The sequence below is a fragment of the Lasioglossum baleicum genome, chromosome 5 (assembly GCF_051020765.1).
Source record: "Lasioglossum baleicum chromosome 5, iyLasBale1, whole genome shotgun sequence".
NCBI classification, from domain to species: domain Eukaryota; kingdom Metazoa; phylum Arthropoda; class Insecta; order Hymenoptera; family Halictidae; genus Lasioglossum; species Lasioglossum baleicum.
Window position 1 is genome coordinate 7,673,948 of NC_134933.1, and position 24,871 is coordinate 7,698,818.

At 40.2% G+C, this 24,871-nt stretch overlaps 2 protein-coding genes across 5 annotated transcripts; one reads left to right on the forward strand and one right to left on the reverse strand.

The window, feature by feature from the left end:
* Positions 1-1,083: 1,083 nt before the first annotated feature.
* On the reverse strand, positions 1,084-16,937 carry Zyd (sodium/potassium/calcium exchanger zydeco). Of its 4 annotated transcripts, none has more exons than XM_076423385.1 (8): positions 16,780-16,937; positions 9,958-10,131; positions 8,541-8,728; positions 6,243-6,483; positions 5,014-5,139; positions 4,451-4,666; positions 4,256-4,357; positions 1,084-3,267 (listed from the first exon to the last, which is right to left on the reverse strand). In XM_076423385.1, the coding sequence occupies exons 1-8, from the start codon at positions 16,826-16,828 to the stop codon at positions 2,924-2,926; spliced, it is 1,440 nt and encodes a 479-aa protein (XP_076279500.1). In that variant the 5' UTR covers positions 16,829-16,937; the 3' UTR covers positions 1,084-2,923. The 4 variants fall into 4 exon arrangements, with proteins under 4 accessions (XP_076279500.1, XP_076279502.1, XP_076279504.1 ...); XM_076423387.1 differs by lacking the exon at positions 16,780-16,937 and adding an exon at positions 16,272-16,510; XM_076423389.1 differs by lacking the exon at positions 16,780-16,937 and adding an exon at positions 15,241-15,501.
* On the forward strand, positions 16,273-24,258 carry LOC143208717 (sodium/potassium/calcium exchanger 4). Its single transcript, XM_076423382.1, has 9 exons — positions 16,273-19,588; positions 19,998-20,234; positions 20,494-20,681; positions 20,798-20,945; positions 21,069-21,170; positions 21,248-21,304; positions 21,998-22,207; positions 22,380-22,481; positions 22,931-24,258. Exons 1-9 carry the CDS (start codon positions 19,447-19,449, stop codon positions 23,263-23,265), a joined length of 1,521 nt encoding a protein of 506 aa, XP_076279497.1. The 5' UTR covers positions 16,273-19,446; the 3' UTR covers positions 23,266-24,258.
* The last annotated feature ends 613 nt before the right edge of the window (positions 24,259-24,871 follow it).

Here is a 24,871-nt window from a genome sequence, read left to right on the forward strand (position 1 = left end):
TCATTATCCCCGCATTAAAACGTTATCTTGCTGTTCAGCTAAAAACAAAATCTAAAAACAAAGCACTGTTGCAATGTGATCTTTGACTCCGAGTCAATTACCTTCGCTTTCGAATACATATGTATAGCAACCACATCCTTTCAAATAGAAAAATTCTACACGAAATTCTTCAAACAAGAAAAAAAATGCGGCTCACGTTCGAAATGAAAAATCTCACTTCAACTTCTTCGAATAAAAGACAAAGACAGGTTATCTTCTATTATCTCCGCATAAAAACATTATCTTGCTGTTCGAATACAAACAGAAACCACATTTTTCCAAATAGAAACATTCTACTCGAATTTGTTCGAACAAGAAAAAAAATGATGCTCGCGTTCGAAATGAAAAATCTCACTTCTTCGAACGAAAGGCAGAGAAAAGTTATCTTCTATTCATTATCTCCGCATAAAAACATTATCTTGTTGTTCGAATACAAACAGAAACCACATAATTCCAAAAAGAAAAATTCTACTCGAAATCCTTCGAACAAGAAAAAAAATGATCTTCACATTCCAAATGAAAAATCTCACTTTTTCGAATAAAAGACAAAGACAAGTTATCTTCTATTCGTCCTTTGTGTACACGATGAATTCCTCCAACTGCGCGTTGCTGTTCTATCGAAGACCAAGTCCTCCACTGCTCGATAAGTGTTCGAACCGAACCGAACCGAACCGAAACGGTCGCGGAAAGCGAGAATGCTTATCACACGGGGTGTTTTCTTACCTGCGAAAAAACCGGGACGTCCCGACGTGTTTCTGGCCCTTGCTCGAGCGAATCTGCGACGCGTGGTGGTTGCAGATTCTCTTCTTGGGCTCGTGCAGATACTCCTTCGTTGAAATCGTGCCAAAGGTCTCGAAAGCATCGATTACAGTTGCCAACGCGCGAACTCGTCGCGCGAACCGCGAATCCAGCTACCGCAATTTTCCGATCAACCGCACAGTTCGCGTCTGGTCGAAACACCGGCGGAAAAAAAACCCGATTCCTGTGGATAAAAACGCGTCTCCTCTGATAAACCACCGCGACGGCCGGGATCGATAATAGCTGTTTAATAACTTATTACAGTACTTTATTAAACTCGTTAAGTTCGTAGATTACCTAAATACACACCCTGCGGTGAATTTCAGTACACGTGAATGCACGGCGAGAGTCGAGAATGAGTGTGCACCTTGCAAACGCGACGTTACAGATAATAATACAATCTCATATAAATGTTCCTGATAGATTCAATAATTCTACAGACTTATCCGTTGTACAGACACACATACGCGGCGACGGATCAGTGATTTTTCAACGAATTGAAAAGGACGAGACAGAAAGTCGAAACTACGGTCGCCAAATCCTCTAAGTTCCGTTAAATATAGTGCGGGTTCGATTCGGGGGTGGTTGTGGGTCAACCATGTGCTTTTGTCGATAGTATCACGGACAAATTCGGGTGTCTCGCTATTTGAAAGTCAAATATAGCTGCGGGCGTAGCAAAAGCAAGATCTTGGCTCGAAACATACAGTGGCGTTTCTTCTATGAAAGCTATTAGTAATCCGTGGTTCTTTATGCAAGATAAGAATATGCAGCTGCGATTATGGGCAGCTGGAGTTCAATAAAACTTCATTTCATCCCCTAATAGTTTCTCGCACACTTGAAAACGACGTAACACTATTCGCAGACTTTTCTAATTTTTCGCTGCTTTATATTTCGCCTAGCCAATCTCTTCATAATTGCATAAAAGTCCATAGCTGTTTGGAATGTTTCTATATCCTGTCGTACACGTCGAAGTCGTATTTTCTATTTGCCAATCGAGGTACATACATGTTGAAGTGTTGTTCGACAAACCTCGCGGTTCCAAGGTGTACACTCGCTTCGGCTTCCGCGGTTATTTGGTATGAAACGAATGAGTGGCATCTCTTTCGGTAATGATTCCGCGCGTAATAATCATCGCTGTGTCATAACTGATATTTTGTAATTTTCTGCTTCCGATAATAGATTATCGTAAATGTTCCGCAACGGTAACCGATTATCGGAAACTGGTTCGGTAGTACTCGGTCACGTGTATACATACGTACGTAACGGGCACGGGCATTCGTTGACTCTGGTATGTTCTCAAAACGACGCATCCGTAGAGACGGCAGTTCAGTATTGTTTTTCTTCTTTTTTTGTTTTCTTTTTTAAACCACGCACGATCGCGCGCACCCTTCTGTCTTTGATTTCTTGTCGCTAATTGTAGCAATTTTCCAGGGAAAAGGTTCGATCGTGTTTTTCTATCGACGAGCACGGGTTTTGCTCGTCGAAGGACGTCGCGTTGCGTCGCGTCACGTCGCTTGTCCGACTCTACGATTTGCTTCATTTTTCCTTGCTCCCGATTGAAAGTTGTGTTTAGGGTGAAAGAGCAACAACGGGGACGAGGCAAGTGTGTCGACAGAGACGTTCTCCGAGAGCCCGGAATGTTAGACACGAGAAAAGTTAACAAAAGAGGGGATGGAAAGAGCGGACCTAGGCGGTGGGTAGGTTCGCTGATCGAAGGGGGTCTCGGAAGGAGGCCGAGGCGAAGCTGCAACTCGAATGGATAAAAGATATGCAGAACCATCGGCCGGCTTGCAGAGAATAGCTGTGCACGATGTCACGGACAAGGGAGCTTCTTCTCCGCGCGTGCACGAGACAGAGGGGGAGAGAGACAAGAGAGAATAGAGAAGAAAGAAGAGAGGAGAGAAGAGAGAAAGAGCTTTTTCTCTTAGAAAAGCGAAACGGATGGATAGAGTGAGAGAAGGTTTCGCGTTAATATAAAACAGTATTCTTCGGTCCACGGTGTTGTTCGTCAGTTCTTAAAGAACATACGATAATCAACTAAAACCGTATCGAATATCGTTAAAAGTTTCTACGCTCGGTCCCCGTATCACTTGACCGTCCTTTGACAGGTGGGCAAATTTACCCTGAAGAATACATTGAGCTCTATCAACGAGGCTAATATGAGGAACACGGCATACATACACAAACAGGCACGGCCTACTTTTCTATCGAGCTGAAACTTATTCGAGGCAAAAGCAATATAGAGTAACATCAGCGTCGACAACAACGATATGGCGCTGTACTCTAGTCCGCCGGAGTTTATACTGATGTAATGCTTTCCAGGCTGCGTCGGCGAGAACGATGATTTGATTAGCCACGGCAGGCCCAGGCATAACAATATGTCGAACGTGTTCGATCCTATAGAGTTGCTGATACCCATCGAGCCGTGCCCTAAACCGAAAAAACAACAATTATGCCCCCGACAACCATCGATCGTGGACGAGTCTCACCTTGTTTAACACATTACATGCCACGGTTCTACGCGACGCTAATCTTACAGCAGGTTCAGAAACACATTTTTACAATTGTGCCCATTATGAAAGCGGTCTTAGTGATATATTTCTTGTTTCGAGATATTTCAAGGAAAATGATATTAACCCTCCTAAAGGATATCGTAAAAATTACATTGAATTCATGTAGTTTAAAATAATAATTCACTTAGACCACTTTCTCAATTATGGGCACATGTACACTACGATAACTTGACTGCGGATCTCATATATTTATAATTATTAAAAAGTGGAAACATTTGGGATAAAGAGTACTGTTACAGCGGGTATACAAAGTATTCGTACACCTTTTAAAAACGAATAACTTTGTCAAAATTAGACTCAACAGCTTGAGTTTTTTTAAAAATTGTTTCTTTAAATTGTTATTGGTCGCAATCGCGAAGGAAACAGTACAGAAAATTTGTAATGAAAGTTATTCGTTTTTAAAAGGAGTACGAGAATACCTTGCACATCCACTGTATGTTATCCTCGTCTTATTGAAATGATTACGAGAAGAATACATTTTTTATTGAAACCCTGCTCGTCGCAGTTACCACAGACAATTTTTATTTTGCATGAAGATCCGCAGTCTGAACTTCTAACTTTCTCTGTTTCAAGTTTCGTTAATTAAACTAGCGTGATTTCGTGAGAAGTTTCGAGTTTTTGACGTTCGGCACTTAACGTGTTAGTGGGCGTGTACAACCCTGGCAAAAAAAAATGGTCCATCGAAAGAATGAATTTTTTTGGTAAATCTTGTAGTTCAACTTATAATTCCTATATTCAAATTTGAAATCATTTGAATGAATGATTCTTTCCAGGAGAACGTTCCGGACATTCATCGAATATTTTCTGCCAGGAGTAGTATATCAATTGCGTCAATGTTGTTTTACCTTGTTTGGCAACTATCACGCTCGATACTGCTTCTGGAACGCTTGTTCCGGCTGCGAGGAAAGTAATGCCCATCACAGAGTCCGGTATTTTTAGGGTATCGCCTGGAAATTAAATAGATCATTGATGCTTACTTTCTGAATGAATGAAGATTTGATGCTTTAATATGGAAATTAAATAGATCGTTGATCTCTTACCGATTATCGTAATCATCCAGGCAACGACGTAGCTCAATGATCCAATCCAGATGATGCACATAAGAAACGTAACTGGGAACCAATTTTTGAATCGTTGCGTCTTGCAATCTGGTATCGTACACATGAATATTAGGTGTATCGGCCATGTCAAGATCCAAGCCGTCTTTCTGATCCACCCTGCCCTCGCCGGCCAGACCAATAACTCGTATTCGTAGTCTGTGCAACGTGAAATCACATTACTTTTCTATAGGTTCAGAGGTAGTCGACGAATATAATAGAAGTTGGCTTAATTTTGACTTTTTTTCATAGTTACGGACACATTTCAGGAAATAAATTCTTGTTCATTTATTCGATCGTGCGAAGTTATTGCAAGTAGAAGATTTGATTTAATGATACCGAAACGATTAACGAAAAGAATGAAAGAATAAAGAAGGGTTAAACAACCCCTAGACCGCGATTTCTGTGGAAGCTTGATACATTGGAAATGAGAAGACGGGCGATTTAATTTTCGCTAAATCATTCTCCCGTTCTGGTTAAATAACGAGAAAACTTTCCGAACTCACTGGGCTCGGGATTCTCCTCTTGAGTTTTCGTTCCTCCATTTTGTAACGGCACATCTGTACGTTCAGCTTGATCGCCGGCCGGTTGTACTTTGTCGGACGACGCTAAGCGGATTTCGATGCTGCTCTCTAAAACAAGTATCAACAATTTACACCTGTAACGGCTTTGGTTTTCGCGCGAGAAAGCGGAGAAACAACAATTTTCGATGAACACGTTGCGACGCGTGCATTGACTTGTTTTCACCGTCGCGAAACTTTCTACGTGTGATTTTCCAATTTCCCGTGTGCACGATACGATACATGCTAAACGAATCATACACTGCTGGACGAAAGGACATGATACTGTGCATGTTTGTATATTATGTATATTTGAAACAATGAAATGTGCATTTTGTAGGTTCTATGCGTTGCGTGTCATCTGTGGAACGAGTATAACGAAGGATGAGCTTGTAGAACAGACAACAGAGAAGGGATAGAAAGAAATGCAAATACTAGACTGCGAATGGTTTACGCAATTTCCCATTTTTATAGACAAATTTTAAGAAAGTGCAATCAAATAAAATCCTATTTTTAATGAGGACAGTCTTTGTAGATCTAAAACAAATAAAAATAGTACTTAGTTCTATCTAATTTTATATTCTGGCATTTTTTGGACATTTCCATAAGCCATGAATGTGTTTATTCTCGACTTTTACGATTTCTGGTAGCAGCTATTCATCTTCGAGCAGCCACAGAATTAAGATGTGTCTGTTTGCTTGTAATTAGAATGCGGATCTTTATGGAAAAATGAATTGCCTGCATCAATTGTACAAAATGCACATTTCCTTGCTTCAAATACGCGCAATATACAAATCTGCACAGTGTCTTATCCGTTTTGCTCAACACTGTGTATGTACATTGAATCGCCTACCGAGAAATCAGGCTTGTTAGAGTATATCCCGGAATCGGAGGACGGATGCTTTTCACCGCGGAGCAGTGTGCGAGGGTTGAAAGCGCGTATCTGATTACACCGAGTCCGAGTATGCTACAGATATTTGCGTAATGAATATGTCCATACGCGTGGGATACGAATATCTTGAATAGTTGAAGCATGAACGTCAGGCCAATTTGCCGTGACCGATCCGAGAAAATTCCGACCGAAGAAGAATCGCATTCAGTTCCGCAGGATTCGGACGAAGACGAACAGTTGTCGCGCTTGTGTGTGTGTGTGTGTGTGTGTGTGTTTGTTTTACCTGCCGCGAGCCGATGATCATCCAACGACGATTGATCACCATCATCCGCGCGGAATCGTGTGCACCGTTGGAACGATTTGTCCCAGTACATCACAGCGATGTAGACGATATACAGTAACACTAGCGCCAACGCCTCGTACCATTCTACCCTCTCGTCGTGTATAATACATATTAGAATGGCAACGGTAACGCCATAGGCAAGACAGTCTCTGCTAACTGGCCACCAATCCAACGGGACTACCTGTGGACATCCGACGAACATGACATAAAATGCTTCTGATGATGGTAGTTTCAGCATAACAATTCATACACAGTGGGCGTACAAAGTATCTCGTACGCACTTTTCAAACCACTACTAACTTTCGTCAAAATTCGACCCAACAGCTTCAGTTTCTTTGAGACGTTAGAAGGATTGGTTTACCAGTTAAGGGGGTAGACTCGTTTTTCCAGGATTGTGAGGGTGCGGGATGCGCCTTCTCATTTCTCGATAATGCAAAGACGGGGTTTTTCGGTAGTCAAACACTAGATAAAAGATCAATCTAGTTAAAAGTTCTATTTTTACGAGCAGTAATTTGTATTATTTTGCAGCTTGTATTATAGACTACTGAAGAATCCAATTTTTGCATTATCGAGAAATGAGAAGGCGCATCCCGCACCCTTGCAATCCTGGAAAAAACGAGTCTACCCCCTTAATGTGTAAATAATTTCTTTTCTTAACTCTTTGCACTCCGAATTGTTTTTCATTTTTGTTGCCATCAAATTCCCTACTGTTTGAAGTGTTTTATTTGAAGTTTACTTCAAAGGACAGTTCCTTGACTGTGCTAAATATTTTAAACAATTTTGTTTGCCAATTATATCAGATATAGCTCTCGAACTTTGTTGTAATCTATATTTGTGGAACTTATATGTTTTCAACTAAAATTAAATAAAGAGAGAACCAAATACATATAAGAACCCGTTGTATTGACAAAGGAGTGCAAGGGGGTTAATCGTTATTGGTTGCAATTGCGAAGGAGAAAGTGACGATTTTTTAATTTTTCATCATAATTGAATCCCCGGTAAATGTAGCTTTGAGGGGAGCCATCTCGGATAACCTTCACCTTGACATATGTTGTCAAGGACACCATTCTGAATAAGTTTTGTCATTACATCTACCCGGTCTTAGTTTTCGAGATATTTGCAAAGAACTATTGCTGATACAGTATTTTCGTATGCGTGGCAGTGTCGCCAGATGAAGTAGAAACCGACTTCATTTCCTCTCCTCCTTTTCCCCTTCCACTATCCCATTCCAGCACCATGCGCAAACTCCAACATCCCTCACTAACAAGACCGTAGACCACGGTGCTCGTGCCGCAGACTGGACTGGCCATCAGAGTGGGGGTACCTGTATTCCCCTCGATTTCTTCAGTCTGGCGACACTGTCGTAGACCACGGTGCCCGTGCCGTGGACTGGTCTGGTCATAAGAGAGGAGGTACACGTCTCACCGTGATTCCCCTCATCTGGCGACACTGATGCGTGGTCCACCCCCCACCACCTAATCCTAACTAATTCTGATCGCATAATCTTTGCATTCTATATATAGCCGTCATACAGAATTTGAACTGATAATGGAAAAATCATGCGATTAGAATTAGTTAGGATTAGGTGGTGGGGGGGTGGAGACGCATACGAAAATCTAAAAGTATTCTTTCAAACTTGAAAGCTCACCCTATATAGAGTGACACTCTGTTCTGTTTTCTCTCTCATCCACAACGTGTTTACAAACAAAAAATAAACAGATGTCGCCCCGGAACAGGCTTACGTTGCCACGGAGCATGCAAGAATACGGAAAATTCGATAGAGTATTAGCAATAGTTTTTTGCGAATATCTCGAAAACTAAGTCCGAGCGACGGATAGATGTATTGACAAAAGTATGTTGTCCTTGTCAACATATGTCAAGGTGAAGGTGATCCGAGATGGCTCCCCTCAAAACTACATTTACCGAATCCCCTGTTTATTCATTGTCGGAATATAAAATGTTGGCTGTGTAGAGGGTCGCGTGTCAGTCTGAGTAGCCGATGGTGGCCATCAAAAACCGTTGTAAGCGAATCAAACAAAAGATACCTACCACTGTTGTTCAGAGCTTGCTTGGTTACCTGATGTTTCATTACCGCTACGGTATTATATTGGATTATGACGCATGTCATCGTGTTAGGGATGTGTTGTGCGTTACGTCTAGAGAAGCGGTGGAGTCGCTGATGAGAAACATAAGCGGGATCGAGAAGTTTTGCACAGTGCGTTGCGAGTTCCGACTTACCATTCCAGCACCAATACCACAACAAGCAGGCACGGCGAGGATATTGAATACAGCCGAGCCTACTATTGTACCAACACCTATGTCACCTTCGGTGATAAAAGTGCCGATAGCGTTTACGAACAATTCTGGTGCCGACGTTGCCGCAGCCATAAAAGTGGCACCAGCCACGTCCTTCGACATCGAGAGCGCTGAAATGAAAAATATTTTTCCCCGATTTTTTCCCGCGTTTTACCACAGGGGGTCGTTGGAACGCGCGGCGCACAGTGGGGGGAAAGAAGGCCGATGCAGTGGCCAAAAGTCAATTTTTCGATGTTTCCACAAAAAGAAAACAATATTGGTTGCCTAATTGAGCAGTCAACAATTTTTAAGATACCGAAGAAATCCTTCGAGATTCGTTCATAGGTCACTAACGACTACAACACATTCGGTACTTGGAAAAAGTGTCCGATTTCGCATAGGATCGCCCATTAGTTATTGTAAGTAGCAGGGACCATAAATAACAGTTATTATAATTAAATCATTAATAAAAACTTGATTATTATTAAAATTTAAGATAATGTGGACCAAATAAAAAGAAAAAAATTCCAAGAACAAAACGATTAAAAAATATTGATTTTATACGTTTTGGTTACAAACAACAGTTATTAGTGTCCAAAACATTGGATCCTCCTCGATAATCCTCGATAAAAACTGTTTCGATTGCTCAAAGTAGTTATCGATGAGACAAGTTCATTTCGACCGCTCATAACAGTTATCGATGAGAGAAGTTCATTTCGATGACTCATAACTAGACTGCGGATTTTATGCATTTATGACAGAAACGGGTACGTGCAATTTAAAACGGTGGAGGTATTAAAAAGATTTAAGGTCACCAGTGCATTAATTTCACCTTAACAAGATAATCAAAAGAAGACTGAAATTTTTATTTGGCTCCTGTCTCTTGCAATCAATGAAAACATTTTTTATTTTGCATAAAGATCCACAGTCTAGTTATAAGTGATCGAAATGAATTTTTCTCAACGATAACATTTACCAACAAGAGAAAAAATGTTCGGTTACTTGTAATCGTTATTTGTAACCAATACGATTTTTAGTCGATGAAATACTTGTTATTCTATGACTTTTTTTCTTTTCGGTTATAACATTTATGGTCGCCGGTAAGTAGGCATTGTTTAATGTGAATAATGTACCTAATGTCATCCACGTAACGAAGAATACTTGAAATTTATCAAGGAAAAAGGAAATCCGTTGAAAAGTTCGAAATCTTTGGCCACCGAAACACCCGAATATTCCCACTGTGCGGCGATCGTTCTCCGCCCTCGTTCGAGAAACGATCTTTCCCGGTCGCGATACATGCGGGGGCCGATCGACGAGCGGGAACGCGCGCGATCGATCGATCGTGTGGATTTTTCCTTACCGTGACATATTTTTTCCACGGCGGGTACAAAGAATTTGTCACATACTACTGCTAACGCGATAAATAAATACAAAGACACGATCACGTGTACAACAACGGCTCCACCTTGTCGTTCCTTCTCGTCGAATAGATCGTGTGGGAAATCTTCTATCGCCGGCGGTGTACAATTTATACCTGAAAGGTGAAACGATTTTAACAAACTCTCCGCGCCGAGCACTCGCGAATACGCACAGCGGTCTGGGAAACCTATCTCTTCATTATCTGGCCAATCAATTATTTACACATTCATTATTTTATATAGACATGATCGTTGGATCAGTCTCAACATTATGGACTTGAAAAACGATTTTCTTTTCTTCCCAAGATTTTCCGCGGAAATAACAATTGTTTACACTGTACTCGATAATGTCTAAGGTTCCATGAAAACATGTTTTAATTTGTTGATTTTGTCTCGACACTTTGCAACAAAGAACATCGTTGAATAATATGAAATTTGAAAAATTGACTTCTCGCCAGTTTGTTTGTTCCCGGACCACTGTGCAACGGCGACACGCGACATACAGCCTCGAGTAGAGAAAAAGCCAAGTTTCGAGCAAGGCGAACTTAATGGAAAATCGTGTCGGAAGAAAGATAAGGGAAAGAGAGGGTTATATCTATGTGCATACGTATTTTGCGAGCGTTGCGACGAATGCGTCTCGTTCGCGTCACTGTGAACGAAGAAAGAGAAGGATCAGGAGAACGACCGATTGAACGGGTCCATCCGTTTTATTTCGCATCGGCGACGGTGCCTCGTCGCTTTCCTGCCATTGATTTTTACAAAAAATTTCGGACTCCCCGTGCCGGAGTCGCCTCGGCTCTCGTATCGATTCGGTCGTGCCTTCCCGCATTGTTATCTTTCGTCCAATTTCGGACAACTCCGTTATATAAGTCTGCGGACGACCTTGAGCACAACTGTGGGATTCACACTTTGCTCGATGATTACGGATTCAGGGTAATTGGTTGTATTCGCTCGAGTAACGACGGTAACCGCAAACGTGTGTGCATGGAAACGGTTCACCGACCTTTGCCGTTTCGACCTGCATTTTCATTTCTGCGTTCAATTCGACGGCGACGAGTCGCACGGCATAGCCAGACGGCAATTCCACCGACGAATAATGCAAGAATTCGATGTCCTTAGAATCGGAAAATTTTTGTTTCATCTGCGTCCCGAGGTAGTCGTTGACTACTATCATAAAATAATGAACAGACATATGGGATTTTCCCTGTGCACCGCGAACTTGATGCGAAACCGGAAAATTTCTAGTTCGTTGAATAACTTCTTATTTTGTGATGCTTTGAATAGTTCTGTGGATATATTGGGTTGGGGAAAATAAGTTCGTAGCGTTTTATGTTTTCTTTTATTCTACAACGATTTTTTGTGTTCTTTGGCGAAGTGTTGTACATCAATCGAGAGAGCTCTTTCTGCTCTAAAATAAACTCTGATAATCGTTGTTTTGAATAATTTAATTTATTATTATTTTTCAGGCTTAGAAATGGAATATCCAGGAGGCAAAAATCAACATTTTCGACGCCTGCTTTTATTCGCTTTTCATCGAGGTCAAAAAGAATTAGCGGAAAAAATGAACTACGATCATAAGACCATTCTCAACCATCTTCACATTCGATGGGATTTGTCGAAAAATTGGGAGCTTGGGTGCCTCACGAGCTTACTGGAAACAACAAAGAAAATCGTCTTTAAATTGCTTCTCAACATGTGTCGAAAATGTTGATTTTTTCCTCTTGGATATTCCATTTCTAAGCTTGAGAAATAATAAAAAATTAAATGATTCAAAACAACGATTATCACAGTTTTGTAGAGCAGAAAGAGCTCTTTCGATTGATGTATAACACTTTGCCAAAGAACAAAAAGATCGTTGTAGAATAAAAGAAAACAAAACGCTACGAACTTATTCCCCAACCCAATATTATAGAAAAATAAGTAAACTTAAGGCTTTCATATGTGCTCATAGTTACGAATGTGGTCTAAGTGAAAATTAAAAAAGAAATGAGGTCCAATTAAATCAATTCAATGTCTCGTTTACAATATTGTCAAAAACGAACCGTTAGAGCTTGTTATATCAACAATACATGGAATTCATTTAGTATTAATACCCTTTTCCTTGAAATATCTCGAAACAAGAAATATATCACTTGGACCACTTTCATAATTATGGGCACATATTTAAATCTAAATTAAAATTCAATTTTCAGTGATTATTTGTGCCCATTATTATGGAAGTAGTCTAAGTGAAAATAAAAAAAAAATCAGTTTATCAATTACTTCACATCACATTATTTTAACTTAAGTGAATTCAATGTAATGTAAGAAGCATAACTGATTCCACACACTTTAAATCAGAACAACATTTTTATGAATGGACCAAACGACTTCAATTTCTCTGTAAGGCTAGAAGAATTAATTTAGTAAATTGTGTGTAAAAATATGTTGAAAAAATGCATTTGGACGGAATTGTGAAAAACAATAGAGTAAAAATAGAGTAATTTTTACAACTTTTTTAGCTGGGCCAATAACGGAAATTCAAAAGATGTGTCTGGTCAACTGGTATAAATTATATACGCTCTGAAAATTTGGTTGAAATTGGTTAATTGGTTTACGAGTTATAAACGATCAAAAGTGGTAAAACTTGCCACTTTATGGTTCAATACAAATTACCACTTTTGATCGTTTATAATTCGCAAACCAATTAATCAATTTCAATGAAATTTTCAGAGCGTACATGATTTATACGAGTTGACAAAACACATCTTTTAAATTTTCGTTATTGGCCCAGGAAGAAAACTCGTAAGAATCAATCTTTACTATGGTTTTTCACAATTCCGACCAAATGCATTTTTTCAACATATTTTTTAGACGTAATTTACTAAACTAATTCTTCTAGCCTTACAGAGAAATTGAAGTCGTTTGGTCCATTCATATAAAAGTTATTCTGATTTAATATTGTTTGATTAATATTGTGAAAATGAGCCGTGAAATAGTGCTCGATTGAAATAGTTATATTGAATGAATTAGTTATATTGAAATAGTGCAATATATGATTTAGACCACTTTCACAATTATGGGCATAGCTGTATTTAAGTAGTTTACCCCGGTTGGTTTGATCAATTTGAATTATTCGTCGCTAGGATTGCTGTTTGGCCCACTGCGCGTCGGCCTGGAATCGTTTGAGAAGATCGGTCCTCGTCGAATCGATCGATTGCCACGTGGAGCGGTAACAAGTCCGATAACTTACATAATCACGATAATATCAAAAAGTTTAATGAGTTTCATATACTACGTATATACGTGGCTGATAACTGTATCAATAACAATAACAGCACGGTAGTGGAGACAGCAATAATGTTTCTATAGTTGTCTCTGTTCGTAGACTGGGGAACTCTATGCGTTTGACAGCGATAAAGATCGTCCGAAAAAAATTAATCAGACACACAGACTGCTACGTTTTCTTTTCCTTATGATCATTATGATCGTATTTTTATTATTTCTTCGTTAGCGTCCTTGTTTTTTCAATAATGGCTCTCGATTTTTCAAAAAATTTCTCATTTTCCAATGTTCTCTCTCTCTCTCGAGAGAGAGAGTGTGTTGAATTCAATACCGCAGCAGGGTTAATAATGTTTCGCGAAGTTCCACTTTGCTGTACCGCCGAGACGATTCATGCAGGAAATTCTATTTGATCTCGTGCCAGTTCCTTGGAATTTCTCTGGAAAAATGCACAAGCATCCGCAGGCTAGCCATAAGCGCCGACTAAAACGCAGTAGATTAATTAATTGCAAGACAAACAAAGGCCAACCGTGGGCGTTTTGCAATGCAGTCGATCCACAACTGAAACAAGTTGAAAATTAGAAGCTGCGTGTGCGTTCATCTACGACACGAATGTGGAACGAGCTGTTCGTTGAACGAAATATCATTCGATCTTGCACTTTCTCGACATCCATATCGTTGATTACACTAACGGAGATCCTCTTTAGATTATTATGGACCGCGAACGGTGATTGGAAAACCGTTTCCTCGACGTATTTCGGGTCCATTGGCAAATTATATTTCGCTATTTGTGTCGCGGCTTGCGCAATTCCACGTAGACCGATCAAACACGTATTTGTGGGTACGTCTGTCGGACATATATGTACAGTAGAAATGCCAAGAAAATACGTGAAATAAAGAGAAGTCGGCAGGACGGATCAAGTGAAACGAGATGCCTATTTTTCTCCCACGACGTTGTGTATTCTTTTTTCTTTTTCCACTCGAATCGCGATCGGACATTTTCGAACCGTTCTCCGCATTAAGTGCACGCGGCGATCATTGAAAATTATTCTAATGTACTATAAATCCCTGCAAAACTCTCGAGGAAAGCGTTATTCTCGTTTGATCAACGCGTGAACGTCGATTCACTGGATCGCATTGTTTTCATTCGTCCGTCCCGGTGATTTTAAATCAAAATTTAAATTCAACTTTCAATCAGATTATATTTTTTAAATCTAAATTCGAACTCAACTCTCAGCGATCCGATTGAAATCGAAATTCAACTTTCAATCATTACATTTAATTTTCTTATTCTTTTCCACTCGAGTCGCGATCGGACATTTCCGAGCCGTTCTTTCCATTGAGTGCACGCGACGATCATTGAAAATTATTCGAATGTACATCCGTGCAAAACTCTCGAGGAAAGTCTCGTCTCTTGTTTGAACGACGCGTGAACGTTGATTCACCGGAGCCCATTGTTTTCATTCATTCATCCCGGTGATTTTTCTCCTATGATTCCTTACTGACGATGTAACGAAGCAAACGATGCACGTATTGGTGTCTTGTACAGGTTATACAGCTGTATAGCTGATGTGACTTCCTACCGATTAAGCAACCTAAAGAAGTTAAATTGCTCTCATTCAAGTTGGCAGAGGAGATGCCATTCAGGTCTAATGTACGTCGTATAAACTAGATATAACGTGGCTCGGCTATTCGGTCTCGAACGGTTTCGTCTCGTTGGAAACAAACGATTGTCATCGGCATGGTTGTCCACCGTTAATTGTCGGTCATCAATTAGTAATATATCGGTCCGCCTACGCACGACGTTGTACAAAACGGATCCGTGAAATATTGCTCGATTACGTCGTCGATCGAGTTTGCCGGATGCCACGTAGGCAACTAACCCTAACGTGACGTCTTTTTTTTTCCTTCTCTTTCATTACGGTTCCAATGATCTCATCGTGTCGGCTCAATTTCTTTCTCACCTATAGAACAAGCTATTCGAGTCCGGAGCCATGGACACTCGACAAAAATTCTTCGTTCCGTTAATCGTTCGTCAATCGACAATTGAAGGCAGCCCCGTTGATTGTTTCGTCGAATACCTATCCGGTCGCGGCAATCTAATTCGATTATGCATACATACGTTCCTCCCCGACGACACTCTGCGACCGTGTCGAACCGTCTACTATTATTTTTCTCGTCTCCGGGAAGTCGGCAACGTCCCGAGAACGCAGATACATCGCCGAGAGTACGTTACATGGTGGCGGTACATGGAAACGCGCAGCGTACTCGCCGCCCCGATCTCGCATAATTGAACGATCATTACCCAGTGTCATTCACTGTAAAATACGTTTTCGAGTAATATAACAAACGATTCCGTCGCGCGCAAACGACTTTTCAACCGTTCTGTCGTGTGCAACGAGCCATTGCAACGCGTTACGCGCGAAAGAGACACACCGAGAGAAAGAGAGACGGATAGATAGACGGAGAATACTGTGCCGGATAGATCAAATTTCCTGATCAAGTAGATCATTTCGAAAATCTGGAACCCCCGGGTCGACTTACGTAGAATTCTCCTGTCGTGTAATACGGCAGGAAACCACTGCGAATATTAGAAAGATCATATATTCTTTATTTTTTTTTTTTTGTTTCTCTAAACGTAATGCGTATCGAGCGCGTATTCTCACGGTCGAGTTATCGTCGTCGAATCGAATCGGCATGTGTGTACCGTTTCTTTTCACGATCATCGACAATCGAACCACAAATGTTTGTTATACAACGATATATACAACGTCGCACGTCACACCTGTTTCCTCGACCGTTCGATCCGAGAGATACAATACGTACACACAATTCTCCGACGAAGCTTTCTATCTCCGCAATGATTCTCGCAAATTTTTCATCCCGTTTAATCCATTGTTTATTCGTTTTTTTTTCCTTTCTCTCTCTCTCTCTCTCTCTCTCGCTCTCCTCATCCGCCTCCGCTTCCTCCCCCACCCCTCTCCTCCTGCCCCACCTCCACCTCCTCCATCTGCTCCGGTTCTCCTGCACTCTTCTTCTCTTCGCCTTCTTCCTCGCCCAACTCCTCATCCACATCCGCGTTCGAAACCTGACGGTTTTGTTCGTTCGCCTGACGGTACAGCTTTTCCCCGAAGTTCTGCGTTCGTTCTACTCTTTCCACCGATACTGTTACTGATGATTATAGTGCTGCTCATCCTGCAGTATCTTTCTTCTCCTTCTCCTTCTCTTTCTCCTCCACCACCTCTCTGTCCCTCACCACCTCCTCCACACCACCCCTCGTTTCCTCTATCTCTCTCATCACCACCGTTCGTCGAAACTTGAAATTTTTTTATCCCGTTCCGTCGATCGGAACGCCCGATTTCTTTATATCGATGTCGAATAGAACAAGGCCCCCCCGGAAATCACAAGAACCGCGCGAGTCCCCCCGTTCACTGGTGGATGGGACGTGACACAAAAACACGATCTCACCCCGTCTAATATTCAACAAATCTATTGAAACGAACCTCCTCCTAAGTCGGACGTATCCATGTTGACAATCCCGTTGTCACACATATACTACATTAACAACTACTCCGAAGTCCGGCAGCGTTTGTTGGAATCGCCCCTCCCTCTGACTCTTCTCTTCTCTTCTCTCATCTCTCGCGCATCGCGCCTGCTGAATCGTGCCGCGGTCAAAATGCGAAATCGTCATTGCACTAATCGTCATTATGCCTTCCTTGAAAATTGAACGTCGCATCGTCTCCGTTTCGTTGCGATTTCGCAAGAAACAAAACATCTCGCTTTGTTACACGGACACGCCCACCCGGCCGCACTATGCTCTCTGGAAACCCGGTTTTTCTGATCAAAAATATTCTACCGTTATTTCGAGAGTTAAAGGTTGTAGTGTTAGGCCGAAAAATTCAAATTTTCATACTGCTCAGACAGCACGTATTTTATTCGCGGAAAAGAATCATGAAAGTATTGGTTTTTAGCTGCGTTTCGTCTGCGACCAGGGTTGCCAGATCTTCTATATTTGATACGAGTCTTCTGTATTTGAACTTGAGATCTCCTATATCATTTTTTAATCATATTTTCAAAAATCTTTGTTTGAATAAACAAGTTTAAAATGTGCTGTGTACCTCTTTTACTTGAACTCCTATATTTTGAGCTTATCTCATATATACATAATTGTAGTTTTCACTACTTCTTCTCTATTTGGATGAAACATTTCTGGTAACCCTATCTGCGACACAGTGCGGGAACAAAGAAAGACCATGCAATCTTTGGATCTTTGTCGTCGGAAAACTATTCGACAAAATTGATTTTCGTTGATTTTGACAATCCTTTCGAGGAATTTTTTGAGAATTTATTGTTTATTATTACGTGAAAATTTAGTAGGTGGAACGTAATCCAATGGGGAAATAAAAAGTATTTAAATTGTCAGCGTTTTAAAATTTTTAGAGAAAGGAACAAAGCTTTTTACTTGGTCGAGTAGCTTGTAATTGACTTAGAAAATTTTGATTTTGCAAAAATGGTAAATTTTCTTCAGCGTTTTCCTATTTCGCCATCTTTTCAGATAATTTTTGTTACAGTTTTCGCACTCCAAATTAACCGTTTTGCAAATCGAATTCAACTGCTTACAAACAAAGTACTTTTAACTAAGTTTTTGTGAAAAAAAATCAAATCAAATGTAAATTAATTGTTAAGAAATTCCAAAATTTATTTATCGCAAAGATGTACATCAAATACTTATTTCGAGTGTACATACGTATTATACACATGTATAATACATTTTAAAAATGAAAGTACATATTTATTGAAGCGTATTGAGTATCGAGACTTTTGTTTTCCTCGCAGTAGTTTTAAATATTCTTAATAGGTGAAATCGATTTCCAAAAAGTTGAATTTAATTTGGAAAAGGGTGAAATTGATTTTCAAAAGGTTGAATTTAATTTGCAAAAGGGTGAAATTGATTTTCAAAAGGTTGAATTTAGTTTGCAAAAGGGTGCAATTTTGTTTCAAAAGGTTTAATTTAATTTGCAAAAGGGTGAAATTGATTTACAAAATGGTGAAGTTGATTTGCATAAGGTTGAATTTGACTTGCAAAAGGGTGTATTTCGAGTGCAAAACCTATAATATGTTATAATAATCAGAGTACATACGATTGCGTTTTTGGAAGCGTTTCTCACTCCAGCGTCGCGCCAAAATTTCTGCGTACTTTGTATAAGTGAAATAAACAAAAATAATGGTTGTAAAAACTATCCCTATACCAAAATATGAGTTGTTCGAAAAACTTCGAACATCTATTATAGAACAAAAATTGCATAATTCGGAAGAGCACGCTCGAAACATTGGTAATTGTTAGACTGCGGATGTTTATGCAAAATAAAAAATGTCTGCATCGATTCCAAGACACAGAAGCTAAATAAAAATGTCTTTCTTCTTTTAACTATTTTATTAAACTAGGATTAATACGTTGATGTACTTAAATTTTCAAAATATGTTTACTGCTTTAAATTGTACATATCAATTTTGGTTACAAATGCATAAATCCGCAGTCTAGTAATTGTGGAAAGAGCGATAACAATAGCAACACAATAAATTTGTTGCTAGATTAACGAGTATTTCCACCGACGAACGGGCGAATTGAATCCGATTAATAATTCTTGTTCTAACGAGAATGCCGAATGGATTCTGAGTCTGGTCGAAAGACGACACCGCGAAATTAGAACGGCATAATTACACGCGAATAACGATCGTCCGAAATGTACGATAGGTCGAATTTCTCGTGGAAATCTACAAGTTACAAACAAACGTTACAACCGCGTCCACTTGAACGGTCGAACAGCAGCACGCCGAGGGACATTTAATTGGTATGATTTTCGTGATAGCGATAGCTATGTGCTTTTTCCTTTTGTTGAATTATCAACGAAGGGACACGTCTTGTCTCACTTCACATTAGTATCTTATCTGTGTAAAGTTGAAGCCGATAATGCTCGTAAACGAAAAATGTCGATGCGGTCTATCGACGAACTCCGCGAATCAAAATCAGTATCAAACGGAACGGCACGTCACGTTGTAGCCCCGATCACCGAAACCTCTCTCTCTCTCTCTCTTTCTCTCTCTTTCTCTTTCTCCCTCACTCTCTCTATCTCTTTCTCTCCACTTCTGATTGAATTGAACCTGGAATAATGGTACGAAAATACACGCGTGCGATGGGATACAGAGTGGTCTGCACAATAGCCATACCGTTGATGTATTTAGTTTTCGTAAACACCATGGCCGCAATACTGCCAAATAGCATGGACAGTGCGAATCACCCGACAGACATACGTAAGTTTTCTTTTTTCTCTCTCTCTCTCTCTCTCTCTCTCTCTTCAATTCGTACAACTCTTTCTTCGAGATGATCCAGCGACCCGGTACACATCCGGTCCTCTAATAAGCAACATTAGATAAACGGCAATTACGCGTGGAAGCTTTCTGCACGTTCGACTGTGTTAAACAATGCAGAAGAAAGAATACATATGAAAGAATATGAAACATTACGATCGAGCATTATATAACGCGCGTGTCATCCACGTGTCGCACGTATATTATGCAAATATTGGGGAAAAAAGGCTGATTTTCAGCGCCCAATATCACTCCTCTCCTCTTTCCTCATCCACGAACTGCTAGATCATCTTTATCATTCAATTAGAAAGATGCGTGTACATGCACTGACGCGAACGTATTTTCTTTCAAGGTTTCCGCAAGCTCTTACAATTCGAAACGACCACCATGGAGCCAGGGGGGTTGGCGAACGATTATTTCAACTGCACACCACCGGCGATCAAAGAATTCCCGTCGGACGGTCTCACGCGGGATCAAAGACAATCAGGATTTATAGTTATACATTTTATAATAGCTGTCTACATGTTCCTGTTGCTCGCCATCGTCTGCGACGATTTCTTTGTGCCGTCCATGAAGAAGATTTGCGACAGTAAGTCGAAAGAACCATTATATTCTATCAGATGATTGCTCAAGTTCGTGCCCGTTAAATTTTAAAGAATACAGTTTTATTGATCAAGTATACAGTGACCATTCTTTCCTAAATTTCTAATTGTCTTTTCTAATTTTACAATTAGAGAAGAATGGTGACTATATAATTTTTTTTTACAATACGCCAATCATCTCCAATCATCTAATAGTTTGTTCATTCGATGGTGAGTCGAACGGCGATTGAATTTGTGAAATTTCAGAGCTGAACCTGGCGGAGGACGTCGCAGGGGCGACGATAATGGCCGCGGCCAGTTCTAGTCCCGAATTATTCATCAACATCATAGGCACGTTTGTCACGGAAGGAGATTTGGGCGTTGGCACGATCGTCGGCTCGGCCGTTTTCAATATACTAGCCGTGCCGGCTTGTTGCGGCATATTCGCGAAAGAAGTACGACTTTTTCCATGCTGCTGCTGCTAAAGAGGAGCCCATCTGATCCTATTTGCGCGAGCAGATCGGTGTTAGACCGATTATTTCTGGCCAGAACAATAAATGTGTATTTACAGGTACTGAAGTTAGACTGGTGGCCTGTAACACGAGACTCCGCTGCATACGCGATTACCGTTTTGCTATTAGTGTTGACGCTGAGGGACGGACGCATCGAATGGTACGAAGCACTGATCCTCGTCTTCATCTACGTTCTGTACATCGTAGGTAGGTAAACAATAGAAAATCTACAAAGCGCGAGAACAAGTTAGGAAAACGATTGCTGTTGAAAAATCAACAAACTCACACAGAACGTTGCGGAGGGTTCTTAACGGGCGCACTGTGTTCCAGGAATGTGCTTCAACCGCAGCATCAACAACCTGTTCAGTTGCACGAAGATTTGTAAAAAGAAGTACACAAATCTCAGCGAGGAGAGCCCTCTGTTATCGAACGGTAAGATCAGTCTAATTTCTAATTCGCCTTGCTCTCCGATGAACAATATTATCGTTGCCGTCTTTCTGGTTGTTTAGACGTCGCTAAAGGTGCCGACATCGTGCTGCTAGAGTCAGGGGAGATAGATGAATCACGTAAGTAGCACAACCGGGTAAACGACGCATCGGTGAATAAACAATGGCAAAGTACACTCGCCGGATATAGTCTACTGTATATGTTGCGTGTACAGTGACTCACATTAATATTCAGACACTTTTAAGAAGACGATAACTTTTTTAATAATGTAACCAACATATTTTTAATAATGTAAATAATGTTTAAGATAATGGTACAGCAATATCTAGTGGTGACTCTCTGAGTCGACACTCGAGTGCTAAGTGAAATTCAATTATCAACAACCCAATTTAAATCGAAATTCAACTTTCAATAACGTTATATTTAAATCTAAATTCAAATTCAACTTTCAATAACATTATATTTAAATCTAAATTAAAATTCAACTTTCAATCTCATTATATTTAAATCTAAATTCAAATTCAACTTTCAATCTCATTATATTTAAATCCAAATTCAACTCTCAGCAAGCCAATTGAAATCGAAATTCAACTTTCAATCATTATATTTACATCTAAATTCAAATTCAACTTTCACAATGCATACAATTGACACAGATCTACTAAGAAAAGTTGTAAAATGCAACTTTCAGTATTTTACAATAATTTCTTTATCATATCGTGTAGCAAACTAATTGCTAAAAGCTATCGTTTTTTTTAATTGTGTCCGAATATTAGTGGCAGTCACTGTATGTATGTACTCTGTCGTTTCAGTGGAAATCGTGAACATGACGAGCTTGCCGAGCGCACCGTGCGAGAAATTGTGGTGGCTGGTAACGTGGCCGATTAATTTCGTACTTCTGGTGACGATCCCCGATTGTCGGCGGAACAAACTGAAATCGTGGTTCCCGGTTACGTTTACGATGTGTGTCGTGTGGATCGCGATCACTTCGTACATAGTCGGATGGGTGATCACCGTTATCGGTAGGTGTTTCATAATATTTTTCCGTGCGCCGATATGGTCATCCGTGTGAACCAGAGCCCGATCTATTATCTAATTTACTACGCGTTAGATTAAGACGACAACGACGACGAGCAAATAATCGTGTTGTCGAATTTCGTTTCGACATCGCGTGACGATCGATCATTATTCCAGGGGATACATTTAGGATCCCGGACTCCATAATGGGATTGACCTTTCTTGCGGCAGGAATGAGCGTGCCAGAGGCTGTGTCGAGCGTTATTGTTGCGAATCAAGGTAATTCACCAGTCTTTTTAACCGGTCTCGTTTTCTCGGCGTTCCGTTCATTGCGGGATTCATTATATCGAATGAAACACGAATTCCCTCATCTGAGCGGACACACCTAAATTCGCGCGAGCCGCTGACGCCGCGGCGCGCCGTCGCGACGCTAATCGCCGACGGTATAATCTTTACAAATCGGAGTAGAATATACGTAACTAGCGAATAACAATCACGATAATACATACTACTGTACGAAGACTGGGTTACGATAACGGTGCACGTGGCGTTATCACGAAAATCCGTTATCGAATTTGATCGATCTCGGAATCACCGCTACCAACACGTGACCGTGTGTCATGCGTCGGTGTTGCGTGTACATGTGTAGCTTGTATGCTGTCGGAACAGGATTTTCCCTTATCTTATAACGGCGATGCTCTGAATGTGTTTTTTTTATTGATTTCTAGGACACGGGGACATGGGCATCAGTAATTCGATCGGCTCGAATGTGTTCGACGTGTTGCTCTGCCTCGGATTGCCTTGGTTCCTGAAAGCTGCGTTCTTCCCCACCGTGGCCAACCAACACTACGTCAAGATTAATTCGCAAGGTCTCGTGTACAGCTCGATATCGTTGTTCTCCACTCTGCTCATCCTTTACCTGTCCCTACTGTTCGGCAAATTTCGACTGACACGGACCGTTGGAATCGCCTGTCTCATTACGTACGCCGTTTTCCTCGTGTTCGCCTCGGTTCTCGAGCTGAACACGTTCTTTATAGTTAATCTGCCAACGTGCGTCGAATGACATTAAGAGAATCCGCACGCTGACAGATGTACATATATACGTATTTATTAGAGATCGCGGTTTTGAACATGTATTTAACAGCAACCGTACCACGACCGGGTCGTTCAGTATGAAACTTGACAAATAAAACACAAATTTCAAACACATTTGTCAAGTTTCAAGGCATGATAATTATCGAAGTTGCAAGGATAATTTCATTAGAAATTATTAAATGTATTTCTTCATTCAAGCAAATATTGTTATAAAAATTTGCATTAGATTTAAATAAATTCAACGTTGTCATTTTTATAAAACAATGTATAGCAGTCGCATTTTGTGCTCGGTACGGTTAGTGTTAATAACACACGTGTGTTTAACACTAGATTTACGGACCTCCAGAAATAACTATTTCACATTATTTTATAAACATATCAAGAATGTGTCTATCCAAATTTCTGGCCATTTTTTCAATAATACGTACCCAAAGAAATGGTAAGTAAAAGGTTCCCTCAGGGAAGCATCTTTACAATCTTAATAATCGCAAATTAAGAATATTAGAAACCGTCATTTCGATGTAAACCTAGTGTTAAATACACGTGAAACAGGGATCTCTAGTATTTATATCAACTAACGCACGGCCGATACTTCGGACAGATTGGATAGATCTCTTTTTATTTAGAAATACGTTGCATCGAATCGTTGACATGCCGGCACAGACGTTATAGCTATAGGACGACCGCTTTGTGCTCGCAAACAATTATGCTCAGCCTCTCAATTGATTTTATTAAATTCTATATGCGTACGTGTGCCGGCTACACATCTATGTATACGTACCTATGTATATAAATATGTCGCATATGTACGGAATTCATTATGTATGTGTGTATATTATATATATGGATATATATATGTATATATATCTATATAAATCTATATTAGACGTTTAGGATATTTGTAATAAACTATATTCGTATTTGAAAGCAATAATGTTTCTGTATTAGGGTGGATTTATAGTGGAGCAGCGAGGTGAGCTGTGCGGTGAAAAAAAAAGAAAAACAAAGAAAATACATACGTACTTTGTCATTAGTATGTGTCGAAATGTTGTCACGAATGTTAGTTTGTTTTCACCGCGCCGCTATCATCGATGCTCGCAGCTCCACTATAAATCCACACTTACTTACACTGCGGACTTCTTTTCCTGACAATTCTACTCCACTTCGTTTGTTTATCGACGAACGTGTTTGTATTGTTTATTCGAGCGTGTTTCTTTGGACGTCAATTGTATGCTGATCGGTACAGTACGGTTCTTTACGCATTTTATAGCTCGTGGGAATCTAAAACATTGAGAAAGACTATTTTATATTATTTTACTTTCTCCTAGAAATCTGTCTACAACAATAACCATCAATATATTATTCAACCTCTTCATCAGTTTAAAAAGCATATTTATACCGCAGTGATGAGATGTTGTACCCTTTCTACGCGCATGCGCGAAAATTTTAGCGTCAATAACGTACAAAGTTCAGGTAACGTGGGGTACCTTCGTCGCCCGTATCTAGTTACGCAAAATTTGTTAATTAGATTTTGTTTTGAGTCTGAAGTTTTGACCACGCAGTTGGACATTTAT